Source organism: Centrocercus urophasianus, unplaced genomic scaffold, assembly GCF_019232065.1.
Source record: "Centrocercus urophasianus isolate 14NV4802_14NV808 unplaced genomic scaffold, USGS_Curo_1.0 seq_14, whole genome shotgun sequence".
NCBI classification, from domain to species: domain Eukaryota; kingdom Metazoa; phylum Chordata; class Aves; order Galliformes; family Phasianidae; genus Centrocercus; species Centrocercus urophasianus.
In genome coordinates, this window is record NW_024884586.1 from 11,621,130 (window position 1) to 11,643,646 (window position 22,517).

At 39.4% G+C, this 22,517-nt stretch overlaps 1 protein-coding gene across 1 annotated transcript; it reads right to left on the reverse strand.

Annotated features, from left to right (window-relative positions):
• Positions 1-1,972: 1,972 nt before the first annotated feature.
• On the reverse strand, positions 1,973-21,764 carry FBXO3 (F-box protein 3; the record flags this gene model as incomplete). The annotated part of the gene is made up of 11 exons (XM_042815118.1): positions 1,973-3,044; positions 4,279-4,469; positions 4,862-4,977; positions 5,421-5,543; positions 6,417-6,501; positions 8,743-8,788; positions 10,034-10,238; positions 14,192-14,306; positions 15,632-15,795; positions 18,039-18,128; positions 21,481-21,764. Coding segments are annotated over 11 exons (1,545 nt in total), but the record flags the coding sequence as incomplete, so codon positions are not given.
• Between the last annotated feature and the right edge of the window lie 753 nt (positions 21,765-22,517).

Here is a 22,517-nt window from a genome sequence, read left to right on the forward strand (position 1 = left end):
GTGATTTATTATTTCACTTGTAAAATTTTGTGGTGAGGAACTGGCAACATGGAACTTGAGTCACAGCTGAGAATGGGCCTGTTTTCCCTTCCTTAAGTCCATACTGTCATATAAATGGCATTTCCCTTGCGGTCCGATTTTCCACCGTTGCAGATTCCTTGCACAGATGATGAACATTTCTGTCAACATCGACCAGAATAAACCCTTCAGCGGCACAAGTCAAACAGCAAACCCTGTGGGTTTTGCTGCTGGCTGGCACCTGCCTTGTTTTCGCCTTGCACGATGCAGTCAGGCCAGGGCAGAAGGCTCTCTCCATTTAATCATGTCAGTACAAGCCTCAGAAAATGCCAGTGGAATCCTACAGCAACAATAAGCTGGCACTGGAAGCCTTTTCCACACACACAAATAAGGTCTGCTTCAGTTACACATTTGCACTGGATGTGCCTTTAACTACATTCTGGACTCACAGATGTGCAGTGAGGCCCAGTGGACAAAAACCCCAGCTATGGGGTCATCAGACTTTGCGGATTTGGTCAGAAGCAGGTGAAAGAGCTTCAGGCTTAATCTAAACTCTGGCCACCAAAGAGACAGGCAGTGCAACATATTCACTGTACAGTTTATATTGAGCAATTAGCGAGTGGAAGCCCTGTAACATTTACCAACACACCTACCCGAAGTGCTGCATCAGAGCACTGCTGAAATGCCATCTTCCTCAGTGGGATCTCAACAATCGCTCCTCTCTTTCCCAGTGAAGATTTCTGCATGCACACATGACTAATGCCTTGTTTTCTTCCAGTTTCAGCTGCTTTGCTTTTCATAACAACTTGGCAGAAGTTTCAGGTTCTGGTGAGATGTGCAAGACTACTGACATATGCCCTGTTTTGACTGTGCATGACCAAGAGCTACAGTGCTTCCAGCAACACGGCATCTGCTAAGTCCAGGCAACACGTCGCTGTGCTGAAATAGCTGCCTGAAGCCATTTTATATAACCACTTAGAAACACAGCTGGTACAATAACAGCAACAAGCTGTTCTCCCACCTCATTAGATCTGTACTTCATACCTGCAGTTACAAGAGCCCTGAGACTGCCAGCAGCAATGGGATCATGGGCTGCAAGTGCTCAGAAGCCAGCAGGATTGTGCTGCCCTCTATCCTGCCTTATGCAACAGTAAGCAAAAATTACACTTCCTTTGTAACAACTGAAAGGAAAAGGAACCCTCCCATAACATCTGTTGGAAGTATTTCTACAGAACCTAATGACTTTTGGTTGATACTATGTTACTAGAACCCGCAGATCCTATTTCTGACAATGGCATGGCCCTGACCATGACAGTTAACAGTTGCTAAAACACCTATCAGACAGATTGCACTGGAATAAACTCTAGTTCTGCTAAATACTGGTTTCCCAACCTTTATTCACTGATCCTTTTAACTGGCGATGAACCTCCTGTTAAGAAACAACATTAAGCCACGATAATGTTCTTCTAACAGTTAATACTGAAGGAGCTCCCAAGCGAAAACATGTTTTACCTAGTCTAGTAATTCACACTGATGTTCAGACTTCAGTACTGGAGAGGCAACATTTTTTTTTTCTTTCCTTTTTTTCTCCTCTGGATGTTTCACCTGAAGAACTGTTGCAGGGGTCACATTCAGTATTCATTTGTCTCCCACTGTGGAAGATCTATCCAAATGCTGTGTGGCACAAGAGAAAGATGAGCTCATTGAGAACCCAGTGACTATGACAATGACTTCTAGGAAGCAAACAAACAAACATTCAGACTTTCTGTAACAGCTGTAGCTATTCAGCAATTGAAAGATTTAGTTGTAGCAACAATATAGTGGTATTACTCATCAGAGTTACTAGTTCTGGATATAAAAGAAAAAATAAATGAACGGACTACAGCAAAACTAGTCACCAGTTTTGTTCAAGTCTTCTCAGAAGCATTCCCATATAGAACTTCAGGGCAAAGAAAGCAGTTAATTTGTTTATTAATGACAGTGAAAACAAAATAAAAGTGATAAAGCAAACAGATACTTATTTAAATATAAAGATTCTAGTCATCTGGTGTTCTGTCAGGCTCTTTTTCTTTTTTTTATTTTTGATGGGGGGATTCAGGAGGCATAGTTGCAAAAATCCACAGAGGATTTAGGGAAACATGATACTTTGACAGAAATTGTCAACTAGGGCAAAGTCTGAACAGCAAACATCATATAATGAAAAACTCAAACCATATTTACAAACTCATACTTCGTAGTCATTGAGAAATTTCTTTACCAAGTGGCAGATGATGTGTGTGCACGACATTCTGAAAAGGCATTATTCAATCAGAGTCACTTAGCATAAAATTAAGCAGAAAGACAGATTGTCTAGAAATAAGGCCAGTTCCACTCCAAATTTATCTGACAATCAGAATTTTCTGGTGGTTCTACATTAATAAAAAGAGCGTAAGAGCACCTGATCTAATCCAAATGGGATATATCAACCAACCTGCAAACATCATTCCTAGCAGAAATTACCAACAGTAGAAACTCACGTGGACAATATACACCTCTTTTGCCTCCTTGTCTATTGCTAATTTCAAATGCTTGTATAAAAACAAATCCCCACACAATGGTTTAAAATCGAAACATATGATTATCTCAGACTATCACGCTGTTTTGCACCCAGGAAAAAAAGTGAACAAAACCCAAACACCTTTCTCTTTCTCTACTTCCTCCTTCCCCCCTTCCCCCACACTTCCAAATCAGGAAACAAAAAAGAAAGAAGTTATACTCTGATGAATATTAGAGCTGGCACCAACATTCATGCTAGTTGCCCTGATGGGCAACAGAAAGTTCATTTACAATAGTCAGAAATATTTTTATGCACTAGCCCCAAAGAGTTCAGCTTCTGAAAACAGTTTTGGAAAAAAGTCCCATCAGGTATGATGTGGGCAGCGTCCAGAAGGTGCAGGAATGTCCATCACTCTACGGCGGTCCTCATATTCATCAGTGTCTGTGGAATCCTCGTCTTCATCCACTGCATACTTGTTATTATTTGTTTCCTAATACAAGGCACATTCATATTTAATTAAAATCTTGTATTTCAGCAACTCATAAGAAAGCACAAATGTTTGTCCAAAAAAATTAGAAATCTATATTATCACATCAATTAACTGAGGTAGATACAGTGCCCATGTCTTAAAAAACCCAGTTCCTTAGAATTATAAAGCTTACTTTACACTAGACATCATTTTGCCAAACTACTTGATCTTCAGCTCAATAAATTGCCATTAGCCTTAATTATTCCATACGTACAGCTACATAGAATCAATCTGGAACCTTAGTTGTACCGGTTTCCTTGGTGGCTCATATTTTGATACAAGCAGTTTAAAAGCAAAGGGTCATTACTACCTTTAAAAGTAGTGGTAGAGCAAAAGAGATGAAACCAAATCACTTTTACAGTCAGATACATTGTAACCTCTTCCACTCACAAAGGTAATCTAGAAATACCTTCCACTATAAGTACGACCTCTGCTGGCAATTTCTATTATAGCCACTGGTAACACGATTTTTCAAATAAATTTGGTCCTGTTTTTCCAAGGCAAAAGTAGAAGGAATACTCAGCGCTTGCACAAGGATTTTAAGTTCTATCTGAACTAATCACTAGAAAAGAGCTATGCAAGTCATACAATTAATAAAGCCATCACATCTAAATGTTCCAAAGCAATCAGAAAAATTAAAGTTAACTCGCAATCTCCAAACCACAACGATAATTAACAGAAAGCTAAATATCTTTCTGATTTGCCAACTCATTAAGAGTCAAATGCAAGTCAAATGCACTTCAAGTGAAAACTGAATATCAGGAGGATCATTTTAAAAATTTTAAATTGGTAGCACTACACGTCAAGGCAACAAGGATACATGGCTTTACCAGTGTACAAACTGACTACTACAGTTTTCAGACCGATTTAGGCTTAAATGTGTTATCAATCTGAATAGCTTTCAGTGAATTTTGCAACATAACTGTTTTCTTATCAATAAACATTCCAGAAGCTTAAAAAAGTTTGCATAGTGGGAAGTTGTCCAAGTATCAGACTGAGTGATGCTTCCAGATTTTATGTTTTAAGTGAAATGGATCTCAAAGAGAGCTGATTTTCAGGGGAAGTATTAAAACTGAAAAAAAGTCATCATTGAAGTTTAGACACATAGTTATGTTCTACTATTAAGATGAACACTCAATGAGAACAGGAGGTGAGAAAGAAAATCCAAGATGAGCATAGCTGCATTTTTGCTTACCATTCGTGCTGTAGACACCTTGAATGTTGGACACACCATATGAAATCTGGGAATCGTGACATTAAAGAATTTTTCCTTGTAGTAGAGGCAGTGGAAGGTGTAATACCCCTCCATATACCCAGACGTTGTGGAGAAAGTAGTACAGCTGGTATATTCATAGACTCTCCCTGGACTGATTATTGGAAACTCCCCTGTTGACAAGATGTTAGATCACAGTAAGTAAGATCTGATGTATAACTGCATTTTAGCACTTTGCTGGAGCAGCGGCACTCTGTAACATTCAGGCAGATCATTTCAGATTCTAGTAGAGGCAGAAAGTATACTCTAACTATTAGCATTAAAAACAACTGCTTGAAGAAAGATTGACTATCAAGATGTTAAAACTATGCTTGAAAAACAACTTTAAAAGATGAAACAGATGGATGTGTATTTCTTCCTTTCAAGCAATGAAATCGTGTTGATACAAACCACATAACTACTACCATGTCATCATAAAGAATGGCTGATATGCACGTCATGAAACTAACACTATTAAACACCAAAACATTCACCATGAGGTTTATAAAAGTAATCTTTTGCTTACCAACTACTCCAGGACCTTGAACTTCTTCCACATCACCTTTGGCATTTGTTATTCTCCAGTATCGACTGTCCAGCTGACAAGCCTTCTCAGGAAGGGCATCTTTGGACATTTCGATTCTAGAAGCAAAACAGCATATTTAATGATTATGTAACTACTGTCATACAATTTAAGACTTGGGCAATCTTGGGGTATTTCTCAAAGCAGACTGGGAAAAAACCCCAACAACTTACAGTAAGGTATACTGAATCAGTTGCCAGTAACCACCTGTATGCCTCTGCTCACTATCATTATTGCTCCCTTTTTGAGTTACTTGTAACTTTTTAACTTCACACATCACTGTATTTTACTAATTACCAACTTGACAGATGCCTTATGTACTTGACAAGGTAACGTTTAAATGGTTGTTTTTTACTTAAATAGTGCATGCTGTGCACATTCAGACACATTCAATTAATTTCAGTAACTTCACAAATTTATACAGAGTATTACAAAATTGTTGATGTGAACTCCCCAACGGTCTTCCCTGTGGTGCTTTATGTTGTTCAGTTATAATTCTTACCTGATTCTGTAAGTGAAGAAATAATGCGGTGGATGTACAGAACTGAGCTCAGGTAGAAAAGATGTGGATACAGAAACAGTAATATCTCCTGTGGTAGCGACACATTCTTTATCATGCACATACCTGCAAAAAAGAAAATGTTAAATCTGCAAATAGCTGTGCACGTTCAGAACAGAAAACTAAAGACGTGAAGTGATTAATTAGTCACTACTAAGAACACTGCAGTGCTAGATTTAAAAGTAATTCTGAGTTTTTCATCTGCTAGTTAAGTTAATGATATACACAGTGTCTTCATTACACACACTTCCCAAACTCATACAGCTACATACCTCTTTCTAACTGCATTAATGCTTACACTATGCTAAGTATACAATTTCATCTGAAATCAATGAAGACACTTGTTATTAAGGATGTGCTCTTATGTTATTTACTTACATATTTATATATATTGAACTTATGGAAGTCTATGTTTATTATTCGCCTTTCTACCACAAGTAAATTGATTTTCAGATCAAGCACTCGGGTTCTGTAGAACCCCAGTTTGATAAAGCTAAGGCTCTTACTTAAACTTAGAAAAAATTGTAAGTACATGACTATTAAGCAGCAGAACAAGTCCTGTTCATTTACTTATTTAGTGCAGTGTTACTTTAAGAGATCAGTTCACTGGAACAATTGCTGTCTTAATAACTCAAAACTGCCCTGCAGCTGTAGCACATGCATTGTAAACACTAAGTAATACAGTGTTGTTAACTAAGCTTCAGAACAACTTCTTTTCAAAATCCCAGTCCTGTTTATATAAATTACAAACTCAAGTTTCTGGTAGAAAAAAATGTATTTAAGCATTCTCTTTCAAAGCTGTGTCTGCAATATTTCATGCACTCCTTCCTCCCCCACTATTAGCTTTTATATCCGATACCCGTAACTACTTAGAAAGAGGTCTACGTTCTAAAAGAAACATCAAGATTGCAGTGAGGCTTTAAGTCTCAGTCACATTACCTGAAGATCTGGTCTCTGATGATAGGATAACCACCAGTTACCACTTTGTTGACATAGGATGTAAACCATTCCAAGTAAGATGTTCCTAGATATCAAAGAGAAGTGTTACTAAGGATAGGCAAGTTTACCACTAAGAACATTTCCGTAAACAGTGTAAGGCAAAGCTTAATTTTTAATATTTCACAATAAATTCTCAGACTTTCTTAGATGAGTTAGCCAATATTCCAGTCCTTTCAACCAATTAGGCTCATCTGGAGCAACCAACCTAGAACTAAGATTACATACTCCAGAAGTGCCACAGCAATTGAAGAAAATCTTAGCTAAGTGTTTTGCAATATCATCAGTTTTCAAATGCCAGTGTCTCTCATCATGTTTTGCTTATTGTGACTTCTCCTATAATTTGAAAGAACACTAATTTAGTGGTGCATCCTACTTGTATAGCTCTTTCCAGCTAGTCCACCTAAGAGGCACACAAGGCTGCTGGTGGATTTATGAACATAGCTTTGATAGGCAAGTTTCCAAACTGATTCTAAGAAATCTGTTAAAAAGTTGCAGAATTTCCCTTTCTTTAAAACAGGGATGAGGCATAGATATACTCAGCACTCCTATCACAAGCCTATAAGAGCACTCAAAACAAGTTGGGATTTTCCTTAACATACAGCCATTGCTTGAGAAAAGGTTTTCATACATCTACAGCCATTATTAAGGAACAGCTTGATTTCTAAGTGGGCAGTCAAGCTGGCAAATTTAACTTCTCAAGAAACGAGTTTCATACAAAAGATACTGGCTTTAATTATAGCCATAAATTTTCTAAGCATTGTGATAAAGAGTTCAGCAGAAAAGTACACAGAGTTCTTCAATTATTTGTCAATTTTACTTACACAAAGCCATATTTAAAGTAACTGAAATACTAAGAAGTTGTTATCCAAATCTTCACTGAGCTGTTATCGACTACTGATCTCTCCTCTTGGATTACACGTACTTACCACTACTTTTTAGTGAGAGCTACATGTACTGTCCTTTGAACTTACGGAATCTACGTTTATTATTCTCCTTTCTACCACTAATCCACAAAATGCAAACTGTTTCTAAAGTAACTCTGAACAGAGAAAATAGACCAATTTACTCTGCAATGTTCAAGAAAATCTAGATGAATGCTGCATAAGCTTCCCCTCCACCCTGCAATATGCCAAGATGAATCCTTTCAGGCAAGTGCGATCAGTACATTTAAATGATGTCAGATCACCTCATCATTGACTCAACTCCATAAAAGCAGCAAGCTCAAGAAACAATACAAATGCACTGTAGAGCAGCTTTAAAGTATTAAATCATCCCCATGCAGAGAAAAGCAAGTAACCAAACTATTACTCTTGAGCTTTTGGTGCATTTTTCCTCTATAATTCTAGGGCTCACAGTGCATTTTACTGAATGATTTTTGTAAAACAGATTTCAGATTGTTTCTGTCACGCTGAAATTAGTTCATACTATTAATCAGTACATAGGAAGGACTCCTATAATTAGAGTGGTAAAGAATTTAACCACCTTCAACCCAAACCAGCAATGGCGTAAAATGATTTCTCCCTATTAGTATTCATGCATATACCCTAAGAAACACATGAGGCTAAACTTTAAGATTAATATCGGAACTACTCAAAACACACCTGCTTTCCCATTGAGTGAAATTAATTTATACATAGCCACAATAACCAGACTCCAATGAATTAAAAAAAAAAAACAAACAAACAAACCATGAGAACAGCATTTCAGTCAATGTACACATCAGACAGATATCACAATAGAGTACCACATAACCAAACGACAGTTTTCACCTTTCTTCCCTTTTCTTTTCAACAAAGGAAATCAACAGAATAAAAATTCAGAAAGTCTTTTCTCCGCAGCCACAGTTATAGTAGATTAGATTTCACTACAGGACACAAAATATTATGAACTTTTAACACTGCTGTAAGAATACTGGGGAAAAAAAAACCACTTTGTGTCCACTTGGATGTTATATTTACTAAGCACTTACATTACACCCATGGTGGCTAATTTACAGCCTTTGCTCATCTTGTTAGACAGGTTAATACAATGTAAAATTGGTATACAAGGCACCAGGAAGGACAAACTTTAATAGGAAAATCATTTCAAGTAACCACTGACACTTTAAAGCAGGTTAGTCTTAAAAGTACCAGACGAGATTTACAACACTTGCTTTGTTCAAGTCAACTGCTCTGCACAGTTTGATTTCGCCTGACAAAAACTGACATCTATTTCCTGAACAGTGCAATTAAAACATTTTGAAGAATATTTTATTCTGAAGTATTACCTGTAATGAACATATCAATAGCAGATGGATTGCGAGCCATTTGGTCCTGAAACAGAAAGGAGGTTATAGATGTATTAGAAGGAAAGCATTAGACTTCCAAGTTTAAAATTTAAGATCTGAAATGTAACACAGAGAACTCCTTCCTATATCCACTAGACAAATAATCTTGCTTCTTAATTCATCATCCTATCCCAGTCATATTTTCAAATATGTAATAAAAAACACACATGCCTGTCCCTGAGAATGCTCAGCTGATAATTACACGTACAGTTTTGATATTCCACTAAGGCTCATCAGATTCAAGGCATCATTGAAGAGAGCGAACAAAAGCACAGTGAAGTTGAAGTTGGAAGAGATCTCTGGAGATTATCACCCCAATTCCCTTGTGCTAGGGAATAGAGCTAGAGCAGGTTACCCAGAATCATGTCCATTTGGGTTCTGACCATCTCCAAGAACAAAGACTACAAAACCTCTGAGTAATCTGCTCCAGTGCTCAACCACACTCACAGTTAAGAGTTTTCTGCCTACGTTCAGATCAGGTTTCCTGTGTTCTGATTTGTGCCCATTGCCTCTTCTCTGTCATTGGTTTCCCTGGGAAGCTCTGACTTCTTTGTGGCCTTCAAGTATTTCTAAACACTGATAAAAACTTCAGAGCCTTCTTTTCTCCAGACTAAACAATCTCAGCTCCTTTACTATCATTCTCCTACTTGATAAAAGCAGGGCTATTCATAGATGACCCCAAACATAAGCATGTAAGTAATGTTTCAGGTTCCAATGCTTTATTCAAAAGGTTTGAATACTTAATATAACACAAATGGGGATCTTAACATCCTTCAAGTAATGCATTTCAAAGCATTCCCTACAGATCTCATTGCTACATGCTCTGAAAACATACAGCCAGGAATTCCACAGCAGAAAGAAGATTTTTTCCTTTTTCACTCATCCTACTGTTGCGGTGAGGGTGACTAAAGAGGGGGATACGTGAAGTATTTTTAGGTATAACATTTTTAAGCTTCAATAGCAACGATGACGCCTATCTTAAAATTTTACAGCTTTAAGAATTAGGAAAAAAACCTCAAATAATTAAGTCTATAAAGGATTTCTTTATGACCAATTTGTTCTCTCATTGGAAAGTAAGTCTTCCTTAAAACCCAGAGGTTTATTATAGCAAGTCTACATTTATCACATCTGAGAGAAGAGATTCTTATTTATCATAGCAGAAAAGCTAAACAAACAGCTACCATCAACTGTTACAGATCTACATTCACAAGTATAACCATATCCTTCTTACTGGACACTGATAGAAGATCTCGTATTTATTCCGTCCTTCCACGCTCTCCAGGGCCATGTACTGACTCAGGCCAGTGTGAATGCAGAAGGTCAGGGGGAGGCATTGCTTCAGACCTAGTCTCTGTTGAAAGCCTCCAGCGGCCGTGTCAATATCCAGCAAGTCTTCGGAGCGGTAGTGGTTCGACAGTGCCATACTTCCCATCAACCTTAAGAGACAAAATCAGATATAGAAGCAGAATAAACAGAAGATCTCACTCAAAATGTAAAGAAAGCTTTCAATCTAACAATGCTATATTAGAGCTATATTAAATCCAACAATAACAGTCAGAAGCAGAGACAAGTCTTAGTTCTCAGTAAAACTTAGAGGGAGGCTTGATTGCTTTCACACTTTCTTGTACATTTTGTGTCCCTTAGAGAATCATTTAAACTGCTCAAGATTCCCATTCTGTCTGCAATTACTTCAAATAAGCTGTAGGCTACCTATTCACAGCTGGCACAATTTCCTATTAGCTTAATATAATAATAGCTGAAGATATCTCACGTTTTATGCAAGTTAATTCCAATACTATCAAACATCTGTGATTTTTCAATTAGAATAGCAAGCTGCTATAGTAACAGACATTGATCAAAACTATGAGCTGGGTGTTCTACGCTTTGGAGAAAAGGTTGATAAGTAAAGAAGGAAAACAACTATGGAGTCACAGAGACTAAAATCTCTGTATAAAAACTAAGGCAGACAGACACAAAGTCACACAAGGAAAGAATGAGAAAGCATCACACGACAAGACCATTATGCATCCAATTTTTCCTCTAGTTTTTTGTAAGCACACTACAAAAGATGGGATTCTGTTGTTTTTTTTCTGACAATATGAATGTGACTTTGAAGCCCACAAAAGGAGTCTCCTGAGATAGAAAATGAATGCAAACAGTTGAGGAAAAAAAAAAAAAAAGGTGCTTTCAGATTAGTACAAATAACAGATTTAAAATGAGGGTGAGCATCAGAATCTAAAGGTAACACTGATATGAATGAAAGCCATGGTGAAAATAAAAAAAAAACAACATACATTCAATCTCAAAGATGTGCAAATAATGGCAAAATGATAAAAAGGGACAAAGCGATTAAAGTAATTACCTACAAGAGCACACACTTCAGCAGTGTGCCTAGCAAGAAGAGACGACTACAGTTATCAAAGCCAAAGAAAAATACACTGCAGATGAGTTTTTGTGTATGACAGGAAAGAGTTGGTAGGCTTCAGGCTTAGCCTGGGTGTTAGCAAGGTCACATGCTTCAGAGAAAACTTTGCAGGGTAAAAATCAAAAGTGAACAATTTTAAATAGGACTTAAAATAAGTGGACAGGAGCTCTGTATGAACACTTTAGTTTTGGTCCTTCTGACTAACATTTTGGCTTCTGTATTTGAGAAGTCACATTATCTAGATTTTATTTTTATTATTTTAAAAATTCAGGGTCTCTAGAGGAAATATCCAAGCAAGTCAACATTGAAATTTCTAATAACATCTCAACAAATACGTATGTTAAGCATGAACCAAATATTTTAAAACTCAGCAAAATACAAGAATTCAATACATTATTTCAAACAGGCTAACAGCAAGAGATTAATGAAAGCAGTGGTTAGAGTAACAAATGCATTGCATATAAACATGTCTTTATGTAACTGACGTGGGACTCAGGGACATTTGGAAGGACAGCATCAAAAAAACATGAGATACTCCTTTTATGAAACAGCAGGACACATTAAAAGTTTACACATCAATGTACTATACATCATCAATTTGGAAAAAGGCCTGAAGTGATAGAGTTACAGTTACTGCATTTGTAAGAATATGACAGATTTGCAACAACAGCTTTCTCATATTGTTTTATTTTTTTTTCCCTGTTTGGCAGAACGTGGCTGACATTCTCCCAAAGCTCTGAAACAGGAGATACTTTGCCCAGAGTTGATTAGTGCAAGGAGTTGATCAAATTAACGAGAAAGCACTTAAATTCTAATGCAGTGTCAAATATCACACAGGAATCACAAGGCAATTTGCACAAGAAAACTCCTAGAACAGGGAACAAACAAAACAACCAGCATCCACTCTTAAATCCACACTGCACATTTCACTTCTTTTTAGAGGTAGCTGTTACTTAATCACTAGAACTCCAAGGTCTATCTATCTGATCAAACTAGACCGGGCCACTGTTAACAACTGAGTATTCTTGATACAGCCGTTAAGAAAATATTCCTAAGACTATGACTGATTAGTCCTCCAATAGTCTTTCAATAACGTCATCTAATAGGTTAATGTGGACTGAACTAGAAACTGTCAAGATCACAGCACTAGAAGATAAGCTTCTAAAAGCTTTGACTTTATAAACAACATTATTTTTCTCCTGTTCCCCAAAGAACCACAACCTTCTCTTCTTCATCCAAGTAAACAAACTTGTAACCTACACCTCCCCACCCGTACTCCCTTCTAATTTGCCTTTCACTAATGTTCTCAGACACAAACTTTTGCACACACTAAGCTTTGCTGGCATTATGAAAGCAGTGACTCAAGGCACAAGCTGCCACACGTCTGTATGAGCTAAGTTGCTCCTACCTTGGGCAACAGGTTCCATTCCTCTCATCTTTCCATATGTAGCGTCTTTAAAATCCGGACAAAGACTCCCATAGCACTTACCAGTGACTGGCACTCACATCTAGACCCAGTGTCCTCCATTTTTGGTCTAACACACCAATCCCACAAACTCATCAACTTCCACCCCCTACACCTGATCTTGCTGATATTCATGGCCCACTATGGAGCATGAATTGTGGGGTCAGCGAGCAAGTCTGCCCCAAAGTAACACTATATCTTCCACTTGCAGTACGACACCATTTCTTATTCCAAGGTCCCAGTGGCAGAAATAATTGGTCCACCAATGGGGTTTGTCAAGAAATGTTTAGGCCTGTTCCCTCCCTTTGAGGGCACAAAATAGATCACAGCCCACTGGCAGTTACCTGAACTGAAGGTCATGCCCAAATGCATGTGTCCCTCGCTGCCCCTCCACAAGCACACTGCTCATCAAGGCAGGGTGTAGTGGAAGTAAAAGAGCAGTAGGAAGAGGAGAACACACACAAGCTGCAGAGCTTTATTCTGATCACTTCCAAATGATCAAACATAGCAAGCATGGTGAGCCACATTTGCATTCATAAAAATTTTTAGTCATCCATTGACCAACAGTAATGTATTTGCAGTTACTACCACTTTTTACTCTATCAGGTAACAGACGGATGCACTTTCAAAATGGAAAGAGCTATCTCATTTAAAATCTGCAGAACTAGGTAGGACACTACCTCTCCTCTGAAAAAAAAAGAAAAAAGCACCAAGTATTTCCTAGGGAAGGAAACAAAACTAGAAGTTATCCTTATGCTTGCATAAAACCATTTCCCATATACCTACTGCACTTACAACACCCGAATTAGACAAAGCTGTGTCTGCTTTATCAGTGAAGGCTTTGGCAGGGCAACATGAAAGCACTGCTCAGGAGAGACACTGCAGTGATTTGCCCGCTTTTTATCTTTTGCTAACACTTGTGTTTGTGCATCAAGTGCTGACCTGCTAAATCTTTTCATAATTGGAAGATACAAATCCACGTGCACTCACCTGCATGCTAACCTTGATGTCAAAGGAGTTTTTAATTGCTGATATAGCATCAAAAAATCTTCTAGTCAGAAAATTAAATTTGCAAAATTGACACTTAGATTCTACTGAGAATGACTACCCGGTTTGGAAGTTATTCCTTCACCATTTTTAAAGAACAAAAGTTTCCAAATCACGAAGACTGCAGTCTGAGTCTAGTTACATAGCTTATATAACACAGAACAAAACTTTGGGAAAGCAGCATGCAGTGGTATGTCAACATTCTGAAGTTTCAGTTGTTACAAAAAAAATAAAGGCACTCAAGAACAATTAGAGCAATTAGAAATCTACACTACATTTTCAGTTACTTCTGAGATTAGAACATAACCAACTCTATAATCAGTGTCAGTACAAGTGGTCCCTCAGTTACAATACATTCAATGTTTCATCTGTCCTGGTCAGCAGACATTTGAACTTTTTAAGAATACAGACAATTAACAATTTGGTAAGCAGTTGCTGTAGCTGTAGCTTACCCAGGAACAACCAGCTTCTGTCCATTATGAATACGGAATGAACATCGATAGTCATCTGGGAGTTTGCAGCCAATCTGTGCTTCCACAGCATCTAGATCCTCTTCCTGCACACTCTCTGTGTACAAAAAGAAACACAGTATTACGAGGCAGTGTTAGAGGGGGAATAAACAAGTACTGCTTCCAACTCTCAAACATAATGCTGTTTCCCTACTCCACCCACAATGCTTGTGTGCTGTTCCTGACACATGTGAATACTAGGATTTGCATTAAGACCTTTCTTTAAAATTTCATTTCACATAATTTCATCAGAGCAGCATGGCTAGCACAAAGAGAAATTAACCACATTCTAGACATAACATCATGTTTTCAATTGCAAAGAGAATTTAATGATGCCCCAGCATTATATCTTCTTTTATGTTATTACAAAAGAAAATACAGGAATATAGATTTCAAAGTACTTTGAAACTCGTAATCCAGAGAAAGTGAACTGACAGACATACAAGCAAGGAAAATTAGGGACGCAGTTGTGTAAAAGCATGGTTCCAAGCAAGTAGCCAGAATCACTGAAAATCAAGTATTTTAAATACAAAGTATGAAATTTGTAAGTGTCTTGATCAAATAAACAACATTTAGTAACCACTGTATGCCAGGAGGCATAGAATTAATACTACGTACATTTGGAAAGAGGCTGATTACATTAACTGATTACTTAACACAGCACCAACCTTCATCCAATGTAATCTCAACAGGCATGCTCTACACATAAAGTATTTATGAAGTGAAAATAACCTCTCCCCCACAATATTGTTCTTAGCCGACAGTCAGGAAATATTATTTGAAGGGTTGCTTCTCTCAGTTTCCAATCCAACCATTAACAAAAAAAAAAAAACAACCCTTGGCTACAGACACCTTTCATGTTGTATCTGGAGCATCAAACGTGAAATTGGGGAATTTTTATATTCGATTATCAACAGAAGGGCGTAGGGAATAACTATTCTTATACCCCCACACACACACCAGAGGGGAATTTGTATGCTCAGTTACAGCAAGGCATCAGTCAAAAATTCAGTGAAACAAAGTGTGTACTATGGTACCATGAAGGTCTAAGTCTTGCAAGTCTCCTGCTAAAACTTCCTATCACTATTCAAAAGAAATTGAACAATTCCATTCACTTTTTTGTAGACAAAAGAAGCTTCTGGAAGTAAAACAATAGTAAGATTTTTCACTTCAAGACTGCCTAATGGATTACTAGCAACTTGGCAAGGACTATACATGTGGTCTGATAGACTTATTTACTGGAAGGGAGAGCACATCTCTTTCACTTCCAGGGCTCCAGGAACTGATGCACAAGTCTAAGATGAAAGCAGTATAAAACTAAATAATAAAAGCAATAATAAAAGTAGCATCCATCTACTAAAGCAAGCAGGTATCACACTGTACCTTTCAAAGAACCAATCATCCGAGGACACCGCTGTCCCAGGTATTTCTCTAGGTCATCCCAGGCTTTTTTCAGTGTAGCATAATACTGGATGTATCTTCCTAGATCAGAGTAGGTACTGATGAAGATAGCTTTCCAGCTCTGATTTCGTCGACTTTTTTCCTCACTAAGTAGAGATGAAGAAGGAATTTTGAACGTCAGCCTAAATACTTTGACTTCTAAAACCAAGAAGCTGATTTTTGTCATTTGGCAGAAACCATACACATAATATTAAGCCTGGAACACATCTCAGTCACAGGAAGCTACACCAGTCTAGTTAATTTTGACATCGATTAAACAGCAACTTGGAACAGATTTAGGATACATGTTTGGTACTTAGTACCAGGGGAAAGTAGGGATACACAACTTCTTTAAAGGAAGAATATTGTCTAGCATTAAGTCTTAGAACTGTTAAATAGCTAAATCACTTCGCAGGCCTTTATTAGTCTTATTTTTTTATCTACTGCAGTAGTCAAATAAAGGAGTCATGAACTCCTCTATTTACCTGATAAAAAGGATTAAAGAGCAAACCTGATAGTTACATAAGAATGCTGTATGCTGATCCAGAAAGCCAATTTCTGAAAGAACTACTGCATATTCAATTCTGCTCACGGGCACAACAGCAGATTATTCAAATACTGGCTGCATAAAAATGCTGACTGACATCTGACAAAGGCTGCTTGCCTCCAAAACTGTAGCAGCTCTTCCACTGTTGCGTAAGGATATATTCCAACTCCTGAGGTTCCAATAAGCATGCTGAATCTAAAAGTTTTAATACAGCCCCATACACCTGCATAATAATTTAGCAATTGAGATGCCTTCATATCAGCTTTAATATTTTTTTAGCTCTTGTAAGGACAGAAGAGCCTTATTTCTTGAGGAAGATTTCTTGATGGAGGGGGGAGGAAAGGGAGAAGAAAAAGATTATATTTAATCTGGAAAATTAGAAAAACTAGCAATAAAATGGAGAGTAAAGAGGAAAAACCTAGCATGACTCACGACTCAGCAGATGAGAGAAGTTTAAGCTCATATTCACCCACCAATGTCATTAGTAGAGATTTCCTTCAGTCTTGATTACTTACCCTTCCTGGGTGAAGGGAGACCATCATGTCAGAAAGTCACCCTACAGTCTGTTCTTAGCAGAGCCCTGACTCCCTCACCTTTCCCACGTAAGTTCATTATGCCCCTCTTCTCAAGCATCAGGTATTCAGTCTGAACTTCCCACTTGCTTCCTTCCCCTTAAGATTTTTACACAGAGAATCTCAATGCAAAACTTTTACAACCTGCATTATAGCTTCATAAGCTGTATATAATTAGAATATTTATCATATGTTTACACACATTGATGTCCTCCATCTGGGGAAGAATAACCCCACACACCAGTACGTGCTGGGGATCAAGAGGCTGGCAAGTGGCTTTGCCAAGAAGGGAGCCTTGATGGATACCAAGCTGACCAAGAGCCATCAATGTGCCCCTGCAGCAAAAAAGCCCAACAGAACCCCAGGTGCAACAGGAAAAACACTGGCCAAGAACACTGTTCCTTTCCAGACAGCCCACGTGAGGTTGTATCTGGAGCACTTTGTCCAGTTTGGGCTCCATAAAACAAGAGAGATATGGATGTACCACACAAGGCCTCAAATATGATTATGGGACTGGAGTATCTTTCACATAAGCAGAGTTTAAGAGAGCTGGAACTCTTCTGAATGGAGAAAGGAAGGCTCAGGGGCATCTACCCTAATGGAAAGGAGTAAAGATGGAATCAGACTCCTCTCCACACTGCGAACTGACAGTAGGATAAGCAATCACCAAAAACTCAAACTGAACACAAAGAAATACATACTCTTTTAATGTGAAGGTGGTCAAACACAGGAACAGGTTGCTAAGAGTGGTTACAGAGTTTCCATTTTCAGAAAACACTGAGATTTCTTGGACAGGGTCCTGAGCAAGCTGTCATTGGTGACCCTTTTTGAACAGGGGAGCTGGACTAGATGATCTTAAAAAGATCTCTTCCAACCTCACCTACTCTGTAGTTCCAGTCACAGCAGTCACTGATGCAGCAATCCAGGTGTACCCCCACAATTACAACACTCAGAATATTACCACAGAGTATTTGGTGTCTGAGAGTCAAGCTGAAGCTTCTCCGCCAGCTTTGGCATGAACAGGGCACTTCTATCTATCCATACAAACTTTAACCCTTTTACATTCATGAAACTGTCATAGAAAATGAACATTTTTGATACCTCTAAGCTTTCATCAAAGTGAAGTCAGCAAATGGTGAACACCAATCTAAGTGTTACAAGAAGTCATGTACACAATAGCAACAATTTTTTTTTTGTTAGCAGAAAGAAGGCTTCAGACAACCACACTTACTCTGAAATAAGCCAGTATTTCTTGCAGTGTCTTTTCCACAATGGATCGTGGCTTGATAGCTGATTTAATCTCCGACTCAAATAGCAGCAGCTATAAATACAAAATCATTACATTTGATTGCAGGAAAGCTGTGAACTAAACAGGGATAAATACTCACCAATAAACTGTAACTTGCTTTCCCATTAAATAAATAACAAAGCTTGAAAGTTCATTAGCTACCCTTTTTAGAGTTGTTCTTATAATGGTTAACAGTTTCCATTACAGCTTTGAGAACTGTCAGTAATTAATTAATTTTGTAAAGCAGGTCAGCCTGTAGGTCTTTTCCACCACAAACATAATCTGAAAGATTCAGGTATGATTACAGTCCACCAGAAGCAAGTATTCCTGTACTGCAGGCTACTTATTATGTTTGATTCATTACCTGAATTGCCCATCTCTACCTTATCTTTTTTCCCCACCACTGTCATACTGTCATATTGAAAGCTCGATCAGTAAGATACAGAACCGTAAAGTTTCAGTGCTAGGAAGTTATTTTCCATTTTATTTAAATAACTTGTGATGGGAAAAAAGAATAAAACAGGAAAAAATACAAAGGACGGTAGACTTGGAAGTAAGTAGTGCAAGCTCACTCTTATGAAGAGCATAGGTAAGCTCTTGCCATTGCATTACAGGTAACATTGTTGCTTCAGGAAATTAAAAAAATCACATCTTGCATTTGGAAATATAGTCATAGAATCATAGAGTCATAGAATTTTAAAGAAACAATTGTCTCATTTATTCTAACCCAAACACCTCACAATAAATCTTCGCCTTCCTCTTCTGTGTTTGAGCAGAATTGTCAGTTATGCTTTGAAGAAACTTGCAGGAAGAAACCACCAGTACAGATGTAGCATCACCACTCTGATACCTTGTGCTAACACTCAGTGTGTATGCTTTAACAGCTGAGATTAACACCTGAATACTCAAAATGAAATTACTAAACTTCAACTTTTGGTCATTTTCATTGATTTCCTTCTCCGTGTAGCTCAGAAATTGGCAATTTATAAGGACTAACCGTGCAAACGGACACAGTTACACACTGGAATAACAATGCCTCCAAATCCTGTCTTTGATAAGCTAAATCAGCTGTACTCTTATCTCACACTGAGACCACAGAATTATTTGTGTTTATCTGCTCAATTCAATCTTCTTAATTTTTTTTTTCCCCAGTGTCCACAATAAGCTGTTCAAAGCAGAACAGTAGCAGTATTTCAACAAACTAAAGTGATTCTCCTGTATGCCCTGCAATTACCTTCAGCGTCAGAAATACATTCACTTCTATTAGGTAGTGAGTTCTACCAATGAGACACATCAAACTGACTGCTGTAGCCCTTGGATCTTTTAATTCATCACCTTTCACTGGCACAGTCTTGCACTTTTTTGTTCCTCAGAATTAGAGCTCACTGATCTGACTGGTCAGCTTGACCAGAACACACACCCCTTGTACCACTGCTGTGTTACTTCACCAGCCTTTACAGCACTTGTAAGCTTTAACGGCTTTGCTTTTAAACAATAAACTACTTAACACCTATTAATGGCTTGCACTTATTATTTAATAGTAATCCCAGCAGAAGCCCACTAGATACACAATGTTGATTCGTGGCTGCTCATGAATAACAAGACCTTGATATTCGGCAATAGGAGAACTTCATTTGCGACATTCTGGAAGTTTATTTGTAAATAAAAACATCCTGAAGTTAAATTCCTAGCCGAAATCTGTTCTTGGTGTTATTGGAATAGGCTGCCCAGGGAGGTGGTGGAGTCACCACCTCTGCAGCTTTCCAAGAACAGCACAGATCACTGAGGGACATGGTTTAATGGCAGCGATGGGCTAACAGCAAGACTAGATTATCTCAGTGATCTTTCCAACCATAATTATCAACCAAGCTTATAATTGCTTGGAAGAAGGAAGTCACTGTGGTAACAGTGTAACATGTGGCTTCAAACACAGTCAAAGATTTAAAGCCATTCTCATTAATTACATAAGTGTTGGGATTTTTCATTATTTAAAGACTACCAGGCTGACCAACCTGTGGAATACAGGGGAAATGGGAATGTCTGTGATAGTGTATGCATGCATGCCACTAAAACAAAGACAAGCAAGCCAGAGATGTCCTCAGTTAACACCCCGAGTATCATGAGCGGAAAGCTGAGCAAAACTACCATTACTGACCTTACCAATGAGAAAGCTAACCACACTCATCTCATTTCATCACAGAATCACACAGTTGATCAAATAAGAGTTCATCAAATATTTAGCAAAAATAGGCATTAAGCCTGCCTTCACTATATTGTCATCAGCTACTAAGTCATCTCCACTGAATTTACCCAATTACCGCACTGTTTTTTGCTTCCATTATACTTCCTCTCATTTCTGCTTCCTAGTTAACATAAGTCTCCCAGATGCCTTCGGCTTTCCTCACTAATATTTACGAGAAGAAAAACAACTGATGACATCCTATTTGATTCACACGCATTCTTCTCGCTAATGCAACACCGATTTCAATCACTGCTGCTGCTTGCACTTCATTGAGAAGGTTTCAGCTAAAAACATATTCTCATCTCCGCCGTCTGACCTGCAGCTCTGACATCCACCCCACACGGAGCAGCTCGCAGCTCTGGTTCACGTTCTGCTGATCGAGAGGTCCTCCCGTTTGACTGCATCTGGTTTCCCCGAGCCCCAAACAACAGCCCATTCAATAGCCGCCCGTACTGCTGGCAACAGAACCGCCCTTTGTTTGCCCACACATATCAGAGTTTCAGAGAATTACTCATTCCATTAACTCAGCTATTGGTTCACCTCCACATGGTGATTTAAATACAAATAAAAACAACAGGTAATGGGGGTAAACGGTGAACGTTCTGTTTCGCTTAACCAAACGCCACCGCTGTTCTAAGAGCGCAGTGCTTCAGGACGCCTGCCCTCCCGAGAAGAAGCCAATCCTCTCCCTCGCACGGCGACATACGCTTTCGAGCGCCGTGCCCCGCTCGCTGCTTCTCCTCCCCGTCCGTCACATCCCCCACCAGCCCTCTTTTCCTGACCCTGTTTGCTAGCACAACCAAAAGTTGTGCACCGGCGGCCACCGGCAGCCCCGGCCGAGGCAGGCGGCCCGCCCCGCTCCCCGCGGCTCCCAGCCGGCCACTTCTCTCTCCCCGACACGGCCGACACAGCGGCCGCCTTGCGCCCCTGCAGCACAGCCCGGGGGCGCCGAGGCCGAGGAAGGGAGCGGACCCCGCCAGCGCTCTGCAGAGCCGCGGCCCGGCGCTGCGTAGGGGAACGCCTCCCGCACCTCCCCCGCCTCCCGCCGAGGCCGGGCTCGGCCGGCCGTCCTTCCTTCCTTCTTTCCCTCCCCCCGGCAGCGCGGCCCGGAGGCTCCCGCGGCGCCCCGGGCCAGGCCTTCACCTCATCAGATCCCGGTAGTCGAGGAAGCTGAGGATGAGCAGCAGCGGGTCGGTGGGCAGCAGCTCCAGGCTGAGAGCCGCCGGCTCCATGTCCAGGGGCGCCGCCATCTTGAGAGACGTCCCACTGCCTCGCCGCCGGGGCCGCCCCTCGCGCCGCTCCGTTGTCGGCGGGGGCTGTTGGCAGCGCCCCCTGCCGTCCGTTCCGCCGCTTTGCGTCCCGCTGGTGGCTCTGCCGCCTGTCCTGGCGATGCCTCGCCGCTGCCCCGTGCTCCAGAAGGGCGGGAATTTTAATATCGTTATTATTTATACATACTATTATTGTGGCTTCGCTGTGGTCCGTGTTAAAAGGGGCTTGGGGTCACTTCAGTGATTCTGTTTGGAATGCAGTCCGAACGCCTTTGAATGATACACAAGAAAGGGAGCAGTGAATTCCAACACGGGAATTTTGTGCCCACTGCATCCATTACAGTGATATTCATAAACTCTGTTCTTAAGTGCGACCATTTTATATAGATTACAACACAGAATATCTTTTAATCGTTTAAAATCGTTTAATCTTCCTTGAATATCTAGGTAAGCTGACCTTAACTTCTATACATTTGGCCAAGTTTGATAAACTTTGCTTCTTACCTCTGTATCCAAATGAGGGAAATGCCAGAAGACGATAAGAAACTACAGGATGTAGGTGGGTGTAAGGCATTACCCAACCTCTGTGTAGTTTATGACCTGACCTCTGGAGCTATGACCCCTGAACAGGCCAAAACAGGGCTTTGCAGCTGGCTTTACTCCAAGTTCATTCAGTGCAATTAGGTCACTGAAAACCAGTTCGTTTACTACAATGCCTCTTACAGCTACCACTGAGAATAAAAGGGCCCAAAGAAATGTGTACTGTTATTATACTGATAATATTATTTTTGCTTTTTTGTGTGCAAACGAAGGAATAAGTTCAGGGCATATAGGGAAAACAAGGCAATTAACTTTGTTTGGAAGTCTGATAATCTAAAATTAGCCATGACCCAAGAGTGGCTGTAACAAACA